General features: G+C 39.9%; 1 protein-coding gene across 2 annotated transcripts in view; it reads left to right on the top strand.

Annotated features, from left to right (window-relative positions):
* Fam120c (family with sequence similarity 120 member C) overlaps positions 1-12559 on the top strand; it is a 123963-nt gene extending 111404 nt beyond the window's left edge. For both annotated transcript variants that reach the window (XM_021152990.3, XM_029473215.2), the window contains exons 12-16: positions 2495-2704; positions 3830-4031; positions 5848-5986; positions 6343-6400; positions 8379-12559. In XM_021152990.3, coding sequence (XP_021008649.1) covers positions 2495-2704; positions 3830-4031; positions 5848-5986; positions 6343-6400; positions 8379-8633 — 864 coding nt within the window. In that variant the 3' untranslated portion in view covers positions 8634-12559. The remainder of the gene's footprint in view (positions 1-2494; positions 2705-3829; positions 4032-5847; positions 5987-6342; positions 6401-8378) is intronic.
* The last annotated feature ends 1059 nt before the right edge of the window (positions 12560-13618 follow it).

The following is a 13618-nucleotide window of genomic DNA, read 5'->3' as shown; positions in this document are numbered from 1 at the left end:
TGGGGCTAGTTTGCACGTTCAGAGTTTCTGTCCATTATTATGAAGGCAGAAGCCTGGGAGCTTCCAGGCAGGCATGGTGCAGGAGAAGCTGAGACTTCTACATCTTGTTCTGAAAACAAACAGGAGAAGACTGGCTTCCAGGCAGCTAGAATGAGGCTCTTAAAGCCCACCTCCACAGTGACACACTTCCTCCAACAAGGTCACACCTCCTCATAGTACCACTCCCTGGGCCAAACATATTTAAACCACCAGAGGACATGTCTTTATTCCAGCCAGACTAGCCATATTGATGGATCAAAATCCCTCTACAGTAGTAAAAACTGGGAGAAAAAATAGAAAAGCATAAGGAAGAAAATAGATACACCATGAACTGAAAGCAATAGAAGATAGTAGTGAACTATAAGCATAGATTGCCTTGCCCCTCAATCTTGGCATCATTGCCTCCTATCTACATGATACTGTCCAGGTTACTTGTTTTTTTTACCTTCTATGTCATTACTCATTGTATTGTCAAGATAATAAAGTAATGTGCATAAAACAGAATAGTCTCTTGTATATTTGCATATTTTAAATGTATTCTACTCTATAAATACAAGCCATAAATGCAAGATACCCCTTTTAGTAGATATGTAACTTTGATGCCTGTATTTATTACTTTTTTCATTGCTGTGACAAATTATTTATTTATTCTAGCTCAGTTTGAGGGTGCAAAAGGCTTTGGTTCAGTCAATAACAACAGAAAAATAGAGAGAAAGATTTGCAACATCATAATTTCCAGGACCTATGGGGTAGCTTATTATCTATAACTCTGGTAGTAGGGAATCCAGTTATCTCCTCTGACTTCTGCAGGCACTAGACATGCACACAGTATCTAAATATTCACATGGGTAAAATATTAACGCACATAAAAACAAACAAGTTAAAACTGATGCTAGTGGTTATTTAAGGCTGGCCTGTCAGATAGCTCAATAGAAAGCTGATATAGTTTCAAGTCCCGTTCTGGGTGTGATTTGGCATGAAGAGCTGCTCTAGGACTCAGAAATCTATTTCCTATCAAAAGAACCTTTACATTTGTCCTCTACAAAACAGCAAGTGCTCTTAACTGCAGAGACATCTATCCAGTGCCATACTATACATTTTTTATGTTATCTTTCTTTGATGGTTGGGTGTGCTAATGACCAAATTTCCATGGGGGCTTCAATCAGAAACACCAGAAAATAAAAAAGAGAAAAAAATTGCAACATCATAATTGAAGTTAGGTCTCAAAGGAAAAATCCAACAGCCTAAGACAAGTGTAATTTGCTACGTTTCCTAGGCTAAGCTTGAACTCCCAGGCTCAGATGGTCCTGTCACTTCAGCCTTTTGAGTAGCTGGGACTGTAGATGTACTTGGCAGAAGAGAGCTTGTTTGTTTGACTGGGTAGCTGGTTGATTTTCTATAAGATATATTGTCTTGGCCCAGGCTGGCCTTGAACTCACAGCAGAACTCCTGCCTTAGCCTCCTCAGTTCATGCACTATCATCTTGCTAGAACTGATTCCTCAAAGGAAACTTTCTGAGTTGACAAATGTAAACATTTTCGGAGTTCTTGATATATATTACTTAGTTGCAGTAGATATTCCTCAGCATTTGTAAGACTTCCCATTTATCTCATTGCACTGTCACCAGTATTGAATATTCTTTTGGTGTTCACTTTTTAAAAGTTTCAAATTTGATGAGCAAAATGTGTATCCTCTAAATCATCTCAGGGAAAGGTGGACATATAAAGGACTTTTGCACTCAAGTGACTGTTGAAAAGCAGTATGTATGGCAGCTCATGACTGTAATCCCAGTACTCAGGAATCTGAGGCAGGAGTATTACCATGACTGTGAGACAAGCTTAAGTGATAGTGTAAGACCATTTTTTAAAAAAAATGCTATTTACATTTATTATTTACTTACTTGTGGGTGCAGTGCAGGAGGTGCACTGTGCCGTGAAGTCCATGTGCAGGCCAGAGGACAACTTGCAGGGGCTGGTTCTCTCCTTCGACCATGTGGATGGCCTAGGGAGTGAACTCAGTACCCTTACCCACAGAACCATCCCACCGGCCCAGCATGTTCTAATTTAATTGGAAGAGTCAACATTACAGGAATAATAATTAATAACTGTTACCAATGACAATCTAGGTTAGGTACCCCTTATCTGAAATGCACAGAATTGACCAGACATATTTCAGATTTGAGATTTTTTTCAGACTTTTTAAATATTTGTGTATACACAATGAGGTATCTTGGGATAGGACCTAAATCTAACTATGACTTCATTTATGTTTCATAGGTACCTTATAAACATTGCCTAAAGATAATTTTATACAATATTTTAGGGAATCTGCATTTTAACTGCAACCAAACATATGAGGCCACAGACTTTAGGTTGTTTTAGGCATAAAGGTTTTCATTTCTTTCTTTCTTTTCCTTGTAGTTTCTTAATAATTTTTTTCTCTGTGATGGTTTTAGATTGAAAAACTGGATGCTCGAGGGATCCAGCTTGCTGCCCTCTTCATGAGTGGGGTCGATACAGCTCTGTTTGCCAATGATGCATGTGGACAGCCAGTCCCATGGGAGCACTGCTGCCCCTGGATTTACTTTGATGGCAAGCTGTTCCAGAGCAAACTCATTAAAGCAGGCCGAGAGCGAGTATCACTGGTTGAACTCTGTGATGGTCAGGTACCAGTACACATCCTGATCTGGTATGGGAACAAATTTGTAGGCATGGAAGTGGGGCTAGAGCTAAAACATTTGTTCGGTAGGGACCACGAGTGAGACAACGTGTCAGACTTAAGCTAAATGTAATCAACATGGTCTCCAATACCTGTAATCTAATATATGTCTATTACAAAAGCATGTGTTGGAGAGTTATGTTTTTCCCCATTTAAAGTTTTTATAACTTTTGCCTTACTGAGAGTATTTCTTTTCCATGGAATTCCCACATACATTGTATTATATGCCCTTTCTGGAACTCTTGGAATGTCATTTCTCCTTATTCACAAATACTGCAAGTCACCTTTCTAAGTGATATTCCTGGGGGGAAGGGGGTTAGAAATAGAAGCAAGTGGTAAGGAGATGATAGAGTAGGTTTTACAGTATAACCTTGGGAAAGGTGAAAAACAGCAAGGGAAAGGGAACCTTACTCGGTAGTGTATCTGTTTATTGGGGAGTGAACTGAGGGACTGAAGGGTCAGAAAATCACTCCCATCCTGCCCCTTCTTCTTTATAAATAGCATTGTATTGCAACATGGCCACATTCATTCATTTATATATCTACGACTTGGTTCATGCAAGGATGGCAGAGGAGAGTAGTTGTGGCAGACACAGTGTGGCCCACAAAGTTCCAGAAGTTTACCAACCTCTGGAACTAGGTATATGCACACAGCCTCATCAGAGGTAAGGGTCTTCAGTCCTGAATGTGAGAAAGGTTCAAAAGCTCTGTAAGTATCTAGGGTTTTTTTTTTTTCTTTTCTCTGCTACCTGATTTTGTTGCCTCTCCCTTAAAAGAGAGATCTAACCTATTGTTGGCATGCAGTCAGCCCTTTTCTGATGTCCCTATTGTTATATTTGTTTTCCTCATAAGCTGCTGGTCAGCAATAATCTTATGGTATTGTAGGTTTCTTGTGAAGAGTAGGAACTTCAATGCCAAACAGGCTTTCGGAGGCTATAATCTAGAAGCATTTTGCCCTGGGCTCAGTTCCCATAATGGGAAGAGAATTGTGAGAGTGTGCCTAGAGGGCTCAGTACTGTGCGTGGAACATGGAGAAAGTTCAAATCAGTACTAATTCCTGTGCTCATTTGAAGGCTGACCTGGCCAGCAAAGTGGAGAAGATGCGGCAGAGCATCCTTGAAGGCGTCAACATGAATCATCCGCCACCTTCTGCTCTGCTCCCCTCACCTACTTTCGTGCCCCCCATGGTGCCCTCTCTCTACCCCGTTTCTCTTTATTCCAGAGCCATGGGCTCATTTCCACCTCCCCCTCAAGCAAGGAGTCGAGGGTTTGCAGGTCAGTATCTAAGAATGAGGTGTCATCTAATGTATCTCATAATCAACACGCCAGCATCCTGCCAGTTGTAGAGTCAACAGTTTCATGTATATCTTACTTTGAATTCCACATGACAGTATAGTAATGTGACATGTGACTATAAATGTTATATCCTATGGAAGAAAGTCCAGCGAAATCCAAGTCCATTCTCGATAGAGGTGTTTGTTTCGCAGTGGTTTGAGTCTCATCATCCAAACTCACGCAGTCTGGGCTGATGGAAAACCAAGAATCACTCATGACTTCCTTATTTTGATAGTTATAATTCCTGTGAACTGGAGCATGCTTGATGCTAGTTCATTCACTCCTTATAGGCAGTTGCAGGAAGCTTTTTTTAGGAAAAGAATTGAAAATACATGTCAGTATTGGAAGATGACAGTAGCTTGATGTAGCTACATTCACTCTGGGGGTAGACCTAATACATTGCCTACCTTCAGCTCTAAAAGCATGGAAAGAGATTTGATCACTTTTTTTTTTTAAATGAATACACTGTAGCTGTCTTCAGACACACCAAAAGAGGGCATCAGATCCCATTACAAATGGTTGTGAGCCACCATGTGGTTGCTGGTAATTGAACTCAGGACCTCTGGAAGAGCAGTCAGTGTTTTTAACCGCTGAGCCATCTCTCCAGTCCCAGGATTACATCTTAGTAGTGAAAACAAGTACATGGATACATGTATAAATTATGCTGACAGCCAAGATTCTACTTAATAAGGAATAGACAAGCATGATTCAGGCAGCTCAAATCTTGATACACTAAACAACCTGCTTCTGGTGAAACAATTTGTATGGGTATGGTGGTTGGAGGGGGGAATCAATCCTAGGACTTTAAACATTCTAGGCTGGCATTCTAGCTGTATGCATCCACAGCTCTGAAACAGGATAAACAATAGGGATATTTTAACATGAACTAGTAAGAGCATGTCATTAGGTGAGTGTATCTTTGCTGTTGAACATGTATATTGTATGTTTCTCCTCTATTTAAAAATAGTAAAGGGGGGGCTGGTGAGATGGCTCAGCGGGTAAGAGCACCCAACTGCTCTTCCGAAGGTCCTAAGTTCAAATCCTAGCAACCACATGGTGGCTTACAACCATCCATAAGGAGATCTGACTCCTTCTTCTGGAGTGTCTGAAGACAGCTACAGTATACTTACATATAATAAATAAATAAATAAATAAATCTTTAAAAAAATAGTAAAGCTGGAAGTTGAACTTAGACTTTTAGGGTCCCAAAATGCAGCAGTTATATTTAGCTCAAAGGTGGGCTTACATGAGCAGTGTACGAGTCAGCCCCCTGTATAGTCAAGTCGTATAGACCAAGGAGCCAACCATTTAATCCTTTAAGCTGACTTACCTGTTCTCTGATTGTCTGAGTGTTAAAGAAGCTGGGGCTGGAAGGGTGACATGATGAGAAGAATGAGTGAAGATTTAGAGTGGAGAGGAACGCATGGATTTGATCAAAACTCATATGCATGGATGAAAATTTTGAATTGTTTAAAAAAGGAAAAATATATTTGGTGCTAGAAAACTTTTTTCTATACAAATTCCTATTATGTGGCAGGTATAGAGTTGAAAGAAATCATTCACTTCCACTCCAGTTATTCAAGTGGATCTAAAGAGAAATCTTAATCCTCTTCCCTGCATGAACTTCCTTTGTTATCATAGTCTGCTCATTGAGAAGTGGGGATAAGAAGAATAGGTAGATTGTATAGTATCTTTCATTTCACCTCTTGCTCTATCTTGCACTTGCCGTCCACTGCTGCTATTCTTCAATTACCAGGTCTCCATCCAATCCCACCCCAAGGAGGAAAACTGGAAATTGCTGGCATGGTGGTGGGCCAGTGGGCTGGCAGCAGATCTTCCAGAAGTCGAGGATCCTTTGGCATGCAAGTGGTTTCTGTCGGTGGGCCAGGAAAAGGGTATGTACTTGAATGCGTTGGTATGAGCTAGTGTACCTTTAGGAAAATACCCAGCTATTGAATCCTTCTGTTAAGGTAAGATGTATTAATCAACTTTAGTATTTGAAATAAGCTTTAACTTTAGCTCATCAAATATGTAACAAATGTTCTACTTGATAAAAAGAGTTAGTTTTTGTGGTGAGGACAAAAAAGAACACAGAATAATTCAGTACAACATAGCAATGGTAGAAGTAGACATTTGCAGTGGTAATACTAAAGAGAGTCATCTAGTTAACAAGACAGGATGAGCAGTTAACCAAGTGAAAATGGAATTTGGGATTCTGTTCTCATGGTCACTTTTCTCCCTCTTGCTAAAGACACGGAAAAGAACAGGCTGGTAGAGGATCCAAAGGTCACAAAAAAGGAAATAAACAAGTAAGTATCTTTCTTGAGATTATCCTGCTGCTTTGACATCTTTTGCCCCTTCTGGCTAAATTACAAGAGATTATGGCAAACATGGAAAGCTGAACTGTCTGGGGGCAGTTTTCATGCCTTTGCTAGCCTTTTGATTTCAGTGCCCACTTCTCTGGGGTGTTGGTCAGTAAGCATTTGTCACCCTGAATTGTTCCCACAGGGCTGCAGAGGCTCTTTTTTTCTGAATGAAAGGTCACACAATAGAAACCAGGTACAATGTCCTGAATACCTGTGCCTAGTATAGTTGTGCTGCAAGCAGCCAGAAGGGAACAGAGTGACACCAACAGCTAGATTGTCTAAAGCCTGTCTGAGCTTTGAGTGCCCAGCAGAGATGCTTAGAAAACTTGACTTGCCGGGGGGTGGTGGCGCACGCCTTTAATCCCAGCACTTGGGAGGCAGAGGCAGGCGGATTTCTGAGTTCGAGGCCAGCCTGGTCTACAAAGTGAGTTCCAGGACAGCCAGGGCTATACAGAGAAACCCTGTCTCGAAAAACCAAAAAAAAAAAAAAAAACAAAAACAAAAAAAAAAAAAAAAAAAAAAGAAAACTTGACTTGCCTTATGGGAGATGGAAGTATTGCTATTCTGGTATATGCGTGTGTGTGTGTGTGTGTGTGTGTGTGTATGTGTGTGTGTGTGTGTGTTCCTAGAGCTTGAACCCAGGGCCTTGCACATGCTAGGAAAATGCTTTATCACTGAGTTACATCACCAGCTTTCACCTATTTGTGTGTATGTTCACATATGTGCAGATGTGAATACATATTTATGCGGTGTTCAGAAGTAGATATCAGTTGTCATTCTTTGTCACTTTCCACTCTCTTCTCTCCCTTTCTCTATTCCTTTGAAACAGGATCTCACTATAAAACCCTAGCTGGCCTAGAACTATCTATGTAGACAAGGCTGGCCTCACAGAGATCCACTAGCCTCTGCCTCCCACCTGCTGGTATTAAAGTTGTGTGCCAAGCTGTTATCAGATATCAATCCAAAATCTAGTCTTCTATATACAGCCATACTTCACTCTATCAACAGTAATTCCAACAATTATCCAGGAATAGGGTGTACACCTTTAATCCCAGCACTCAGGAGGCAGAGGCAGGTAGATCTCTGTGAGTTCAGGGCAAGCCCGCTCTATATAGTGAGCTCTAGGAACAGCCAGAGATACATAGTGAGACCCTCTCTTGAAATAAAAATGATAAACAAATCCAACTATTTAATGTTCCTTTTTGTGTTATTTTTAATCATTTTAGTGATGTGAGAGAGAAGAGAAAAATTCACTATTCTAACTAAGAAGCTGAAAGCTTGACACTTTGGAATAGCTGCTACTCACATGGCCACTTGGATTTGTTTGGAACGGGGAGGGGGGCGCACTTAAGTGAATAACTACAGATAATGTTTCAAATAGAATTTCGACTCCAAAGGCATACTCTTAGCTAATGTTGTAATTGTCTCATATTGCTTAGATTCAAGTTCTTTCTTCAACAAGTCACCTGAATAACAAGGCCAGAAGAGACATTTGAACATTTACTATTTCTTACTGTTGTTGTTTCATGAAAGGAGTTTAATTTTTAGTTAAATATTATAAAAATTTCAGCAAATTGCCTGGCTTTGGTGGCCTACACCTTTAATCCCAGCACTTGGGAGACAGAGATAGGTGCATCTTTGTGAGTTTGAGGCCAGCCTGGTCTACAGAAGGAGTTCCAGGACAACCAGGGATACCTTGTCTCAAAACAAAATAACATTATGTTTTAAAGCTATGTGAGTTGTGTCATCATTGTATCTTCATTGCTGCTGGATTGCAGTTCTTAGGACAGTATCAGTAGGCCTGACTTGTAGGCTGTCTGCTATTTCCAAAGACTTTCTCAGGCTACTTTGTGAACATGCCTGGAGAAACCCAGCCAGTTTGGGATTACCATTTCCATCAAGTATCTCTTGTTTCCGACAGGGCTCTTCAGATGTAATTTCCAAATCCGTGGAGCTTCATCAGAGTCGGGCCCGCTCGCAGGTGAATGGAAACAATGGCACATTGATTGTGGAGGAGAAGAGCGATCCCCTTCCAGCTCCATCCCAGTGCACCTTATCCAGAGACAGTAATGAGTGTAATAATAGCGATGACCACTGCCTCCCTGTGAAGAATGGAGAGAAGAATCATGTACAAGAGCAAGAGCTGGAAGCTGTGGCCCAACAGAAAGAGGAATGATAAGCTGAAGATGGTTGCACTTGTCAGGGGGAGGAGAAAACAATACTTTTCTGATTCTAGGCCCAAGTTAGAGGAGGATAGAAATCTTTACCCTAGGCCTACCCTAGATTTTCAGTAGATATTTATGTATTATATCCACCTTTTCGTCCCCATCTTCTCTGGCTCCAGACTTAGAACCTAGGAGGTTTCTGGTTAATGATGACTAAGCTCCAATTCTCAAATATACGGCACCAATATTTTCTTTGTACCTACTGAAGTCTAGTGAGGCAGTAACTGTTAGAAAGGAGATATTATTACATGAGTCCTGTGGAAAAGTTCTGGCTTTGGTTTTCTGAGTATTGAATGTGATAGCTCATTTATAAACTTGTATGAAAAATATGGGGTTGAAAGATAAGCTGCCTATGGGTTCCTGGTTTTCGCCTTTAAGGTAATGAAACCTTGATACCTAATCAGTATCCTCCTTACTCTCTCCCCTAACCCACCTACCCCAGGATTTTGTATACCACCTCTAGCTCTGGCCTGACAATCAGATAGGTAGATGTTTTCAGGGAAGTAGATAGTGTTGGTTTGGGTTATTTTTTTTTTTATTTTATACACTTTAAAAAACTACAATGGCCTTTGTACTGGGAGATTCAAGTGAGTCCGAAAAGTACTGGGCAGATTTTTCCTGCCTCCCAACCAGTGCATTGTTTATAAAATAGAAGCTATGGTGCAGTTCACTCTCTGCTGCCCACACTCTAAAAGGGTGGGAATTAATGTTATGAAACTGAGTACAAAAGGGACTCAAAGACTTTATGTGTGTGTACATGTGTATAGGTGTGTGTGTGGGTGTATATATGAACATGTGTATCTATATGCATACACATACCCTTTATATAAGAGACAGATCTATTTATCTATACATATTTTATATATATAAATGTGTGTATACAGATATATATACACATACATACATGGTAAAGTTCCAGAAGATTTACTGAATTTCCCAGAAATGCTTCCACTGCTATGGAATGGTGGGTTTCAAAAGACCATACTTTAAATCTGAAATCCTTACTAAGTCACAGCCTATCACAGTTATGAGAAGATGGGCCACTCTAAATCAGACACAGAGTACTTTCCAGAGATTGCCTGTTCAGAACAACAAATACTTCACTTTGAACAGAGCCCTCACATCCCATATGGTGCAAACAGGAGGTTGAGATGGGATTGGGAAGAGTTGCACATTTTTTATGACGGTCTGGAGATAGAAAAGGGATCGGAGGTAATTTCCATTTGAAAAGGCTTTCAGCCAATTTGGAAGAAATGTCTTTTTGGAACTCCAGGATCAAATTGGCTTCTGGCAAGAACTAACTGACATGAATCCAAGGAGGGAAAACTCACATTGGAATGATGGGGTGGGGAGATGTGAGGAAATTTGACAATTTGATTTTACATGCTTAGATTGTTTCATTTATTCATTGACATTTTGACTACAGGATCTTTTCATTTGCTTTGCAAGGAAGATGTCAAAGAACTTGGCCAGGGATTTGAGAGGCATCCTATAAAAGATTCTCAGTCCCTGTGGGGCCAAGATCTACCCAGGATAAAAAGGCTCTTCCTCCTTGCTGGAGATAATCTTACGAAAACCTTGATTTCCAGTTTCCCTCATTTTGGGCAGCCCAAATACAAGGGATGGAAACAAGGCTTGTAATAAACTAGTAGTGTATCTTCATTCAAGAATTGAGGCTTCTAGCCACACACATCTCCTTTTGGACTTTGATATTCTTGCCCAAGAAATATCATTTCTTCAAGAATATAACTGACTAGACTCCTAGCAGGGTCCTCTATTTTGGGGGAAAAAAATCCATGCATCTTAACTTACAATAGATCCTTGGTGATTTTTTTCCAGACAACCAGAGGCTATGTTTTCTGTCTGCCCATTCGTCTCAAGAAACTAAATGTCTTGGGATATTTAACCCAAGTCTAACCCAGTTTAAGAAAACTCACAATTTTCAGGGGATAGGAGCCCTGATATGCTTTGCCCCTTGCCCAGACATTTCTTAAATAAGCCTAATAAAGATGGCAAGAGTATGTTCCATGCCATATATAAGAAGAATAAGAAGAAAAAAGTATACAACACTTCCTCTTTGAAAGAGCTCCCCTGATTTGGTTCCCTTTCTGATCTTGGACCTACTCATCCTTTCACAATACCTTGAAGGTTAGGCCTTTTATATCCAGTAAGGGAACAAATTCATAGAAAATATAGATAGCTAAGCCACAGAAGGATGAATCCTTTGGAGCTCTAAAAGTAACCAGAATCACTGAGTGAGTGAATGGTTACCTATATGGACAGATATTGGCTAGGAAGTACTTGGAGTTAAATGTTAGAGTATCTTCAGTTGCTGTTTCTGTGCATTGTAAGTCTATCTGACACAGTCAGATGACAGTATTGTTAACTCTTATGTCCTTCTCACAACAGGAAGATTTCCTTTAGAACCATTCACTGTGAGAGGTAAAGTTGCTGCTTTGACAGAAATGATTCCAGTTTGCCAAAAGACAAGCTTTTCTCCCTTCCACAAGCCTCTGCTTCTCCCTAGCCTGGCCCAGGATGAAACAACTTTGAATTTTGTTTTGATTGAGCATTTGGGGTTTGGGAAGTTACAAGAAAGAACTATAAAGGATTATGTTCCTATATTTCAGTGTACCCACCAAAACACACAATTTAAAAGCCAGGTTTGTTACTGATAAATGAACATTTTCTAATTGGAAGACAAGTTGGGGGCCTTTGCTGTACCTACTTGAGGTTCTACTTCTGATTCTCACTGGCTGCTCTTGGACAAAGTCATCTTGGAATCCCCAGAAATGACTGCTTTACCATGTAGGGACACAGCAAAAACAAAAACAGAACCTTAAACTGGTTTTGTGCAGCCACTGATTGCTAAGGTCTTGCAGTTCTTCTGCCTGTGTATCTTTGGGTCAGCCTGTAACTCCTACCTTTTTAAGTGACTGATCCTGACAGACTTCTATTATTTAAATCATTTTTACTGTACATAGGTAGGACTTCAGGCATATTGAAGCCCCCTAAAATGGCACTTTCTTTGGCTAGGGACATTTGCTTTTTGTCTCCATCTGGATTTTCTGACATTGTTGGCCAAATTACCCTAATACTTACATTACTGAGAGAGAGAGAGAAAAAAAAAACAGACAAGTATTGGGGGGAGGAGATACAAAAAAATGCTTATGTAGGATAGAAAGAATAAGAGTAGCCCTTTGGGTATGATGATTCAGTCCTTTGAAACCTTAGAAGGCCCCTATGGGTATACAGTGCCACCCTTTGAGCCTCTAATCACCCCCACCCATTGAAATGACAGTACAAGTAGACCACAGTTTAAAGTAGTTAGTCTAATTCTACTAAAGGTTTAACCATTCTTCCTCTTCACTTTCAGATGCATATTTCCTAAATACTCTTGGGGTTTTGGGGGATAAGTTTTCACTCTTCCATTGTGTGTCCCCTCAGTTTTCTCCTTACCATCTCTCTGGCTTCTTTTTTAATGTTCTCTTTCGTATCAATGTAGTCTGCTGGTACAGATAGCTCAGTGCGCCTATTCCCCTTTTATTGCTGATTATCTTCAATATTGTCTGAGGATATTTTGATGTTCTAAGAAAATGTCACTTTTTACAAAAATCATCTTTTCTATGTTAAATGCAAACAAAAACATCCCCTCTGCTGGGGTGCCCATTTCAGCTTTTGCCATTGTCCCTGTACTTTTAGAGATGACGTTTTTGTCCGTGTGGGTAGTAAATAATGGCTAGTGAATTTTCATGTAAATGAAGCAAGTGAAATATTTCAGATTTTATTAATCTCTCATAACCCTGCCAGATCTGATGAATTCATTTTAATTACTTCCCAGAAGGGATTTTCCTCCTGCATTTTATTTTATTCTATTTTTAGACTAACGTACTAGATTAAAAAAAAAACAAAAAACAAAAAAAAACAACAAAAAAAACTTTAACTGCAAAGAGTCAGTGATTTTTTAGTGCTCCCTGATAAATGATGTTATTGACAAAAGTAAGAAATTCTTTTGTTGTTGTTTTTTTTCCTGTGCTCTTGACAGTGTGTTTAGTGGATGGATAATGCGTATTTCTCTTTGCCACTCCCAGATTCCAAGTTCCCTGCCTTTTGGCCCACCTCACCACAAAAGCTCCATAGTTTATTAATGTAAGTTTGAGTGGATGCTTCTTGGGGGAAAATGCAGGACTTAATGGAAATGTCTCAGAAAGGAATGAGAACGTCTCAGGAGTTCTGTGATGGAATTTGATCTGTTGTTCTGTTAATGCTGATGGAAAGAAACTTACAGCGCTTAATAAAAGTCTATTCTTTTAGTTTAAAAAATGCAAAATGATTTTGAGTGTGTGAAGTTTGATTTCTTCTCCCATCTCTGGTCCCTTTCTACAAATGGAGAATATTATTTTCTCAATATAAAAGCATTACACAGAGATTTAAGTGTCTGTAGAGTGTCAGGGCAAGAGCCCTCGTGTGTGAAGAGCATATTCGGCTTCCTCACTAACTCCTTTACTTTGATGTCCCAAAAGCACCGTTGACTCAGCATTTTCCAAACTGAATCCATCCCTCCTTCTGAAGTCTGTTTATCTCCAAACTGGAATGTGGGATGTTAACCTAGACTCATGACTTTCCCATATTTGTCAATTTTAATTTGTGACAAAATCTATTGGTCACATTCAGCTAGATCACTCATGATTCCTGTCCTTGGTCCTGTGACTTAGTCCAACCTTTATCACACATCATCCGCACAGTTGCAGCTGTTCCTACTCCTTCCTCCTAACCAAATCATTGTAAAGCAATATTTTGTGTCTAAGCAAATGTACCTTTTCTGCTTTAAAGGACCTATGTAATTTTTTTTAAGTTTGTAAAGGGTTCTATGGCAATAGAAAGTTGAGGACCATTGCTTTACTCTACCATGCTAGGAATGTTCCAGTTTAATATA

Source organism: Mus caroli, unplaced genomic scaffold, assembly GCF_978045245.1.
Source record: "Mus caroli unplaced genomic scaffold, Mus_caroli_1 scaffold_5, whole genome shotgun sequence".
NCBI lineage: Eukaryota > Metazoa > Chordata > Mammalia > Rodentia > Muridae > Mus > Mus caroli.
The sequence above is the reverse complement of the archived record's forward strand: the minus strand, read 5'-3'. Positions and strand labels throughout refer to the sequence as shown.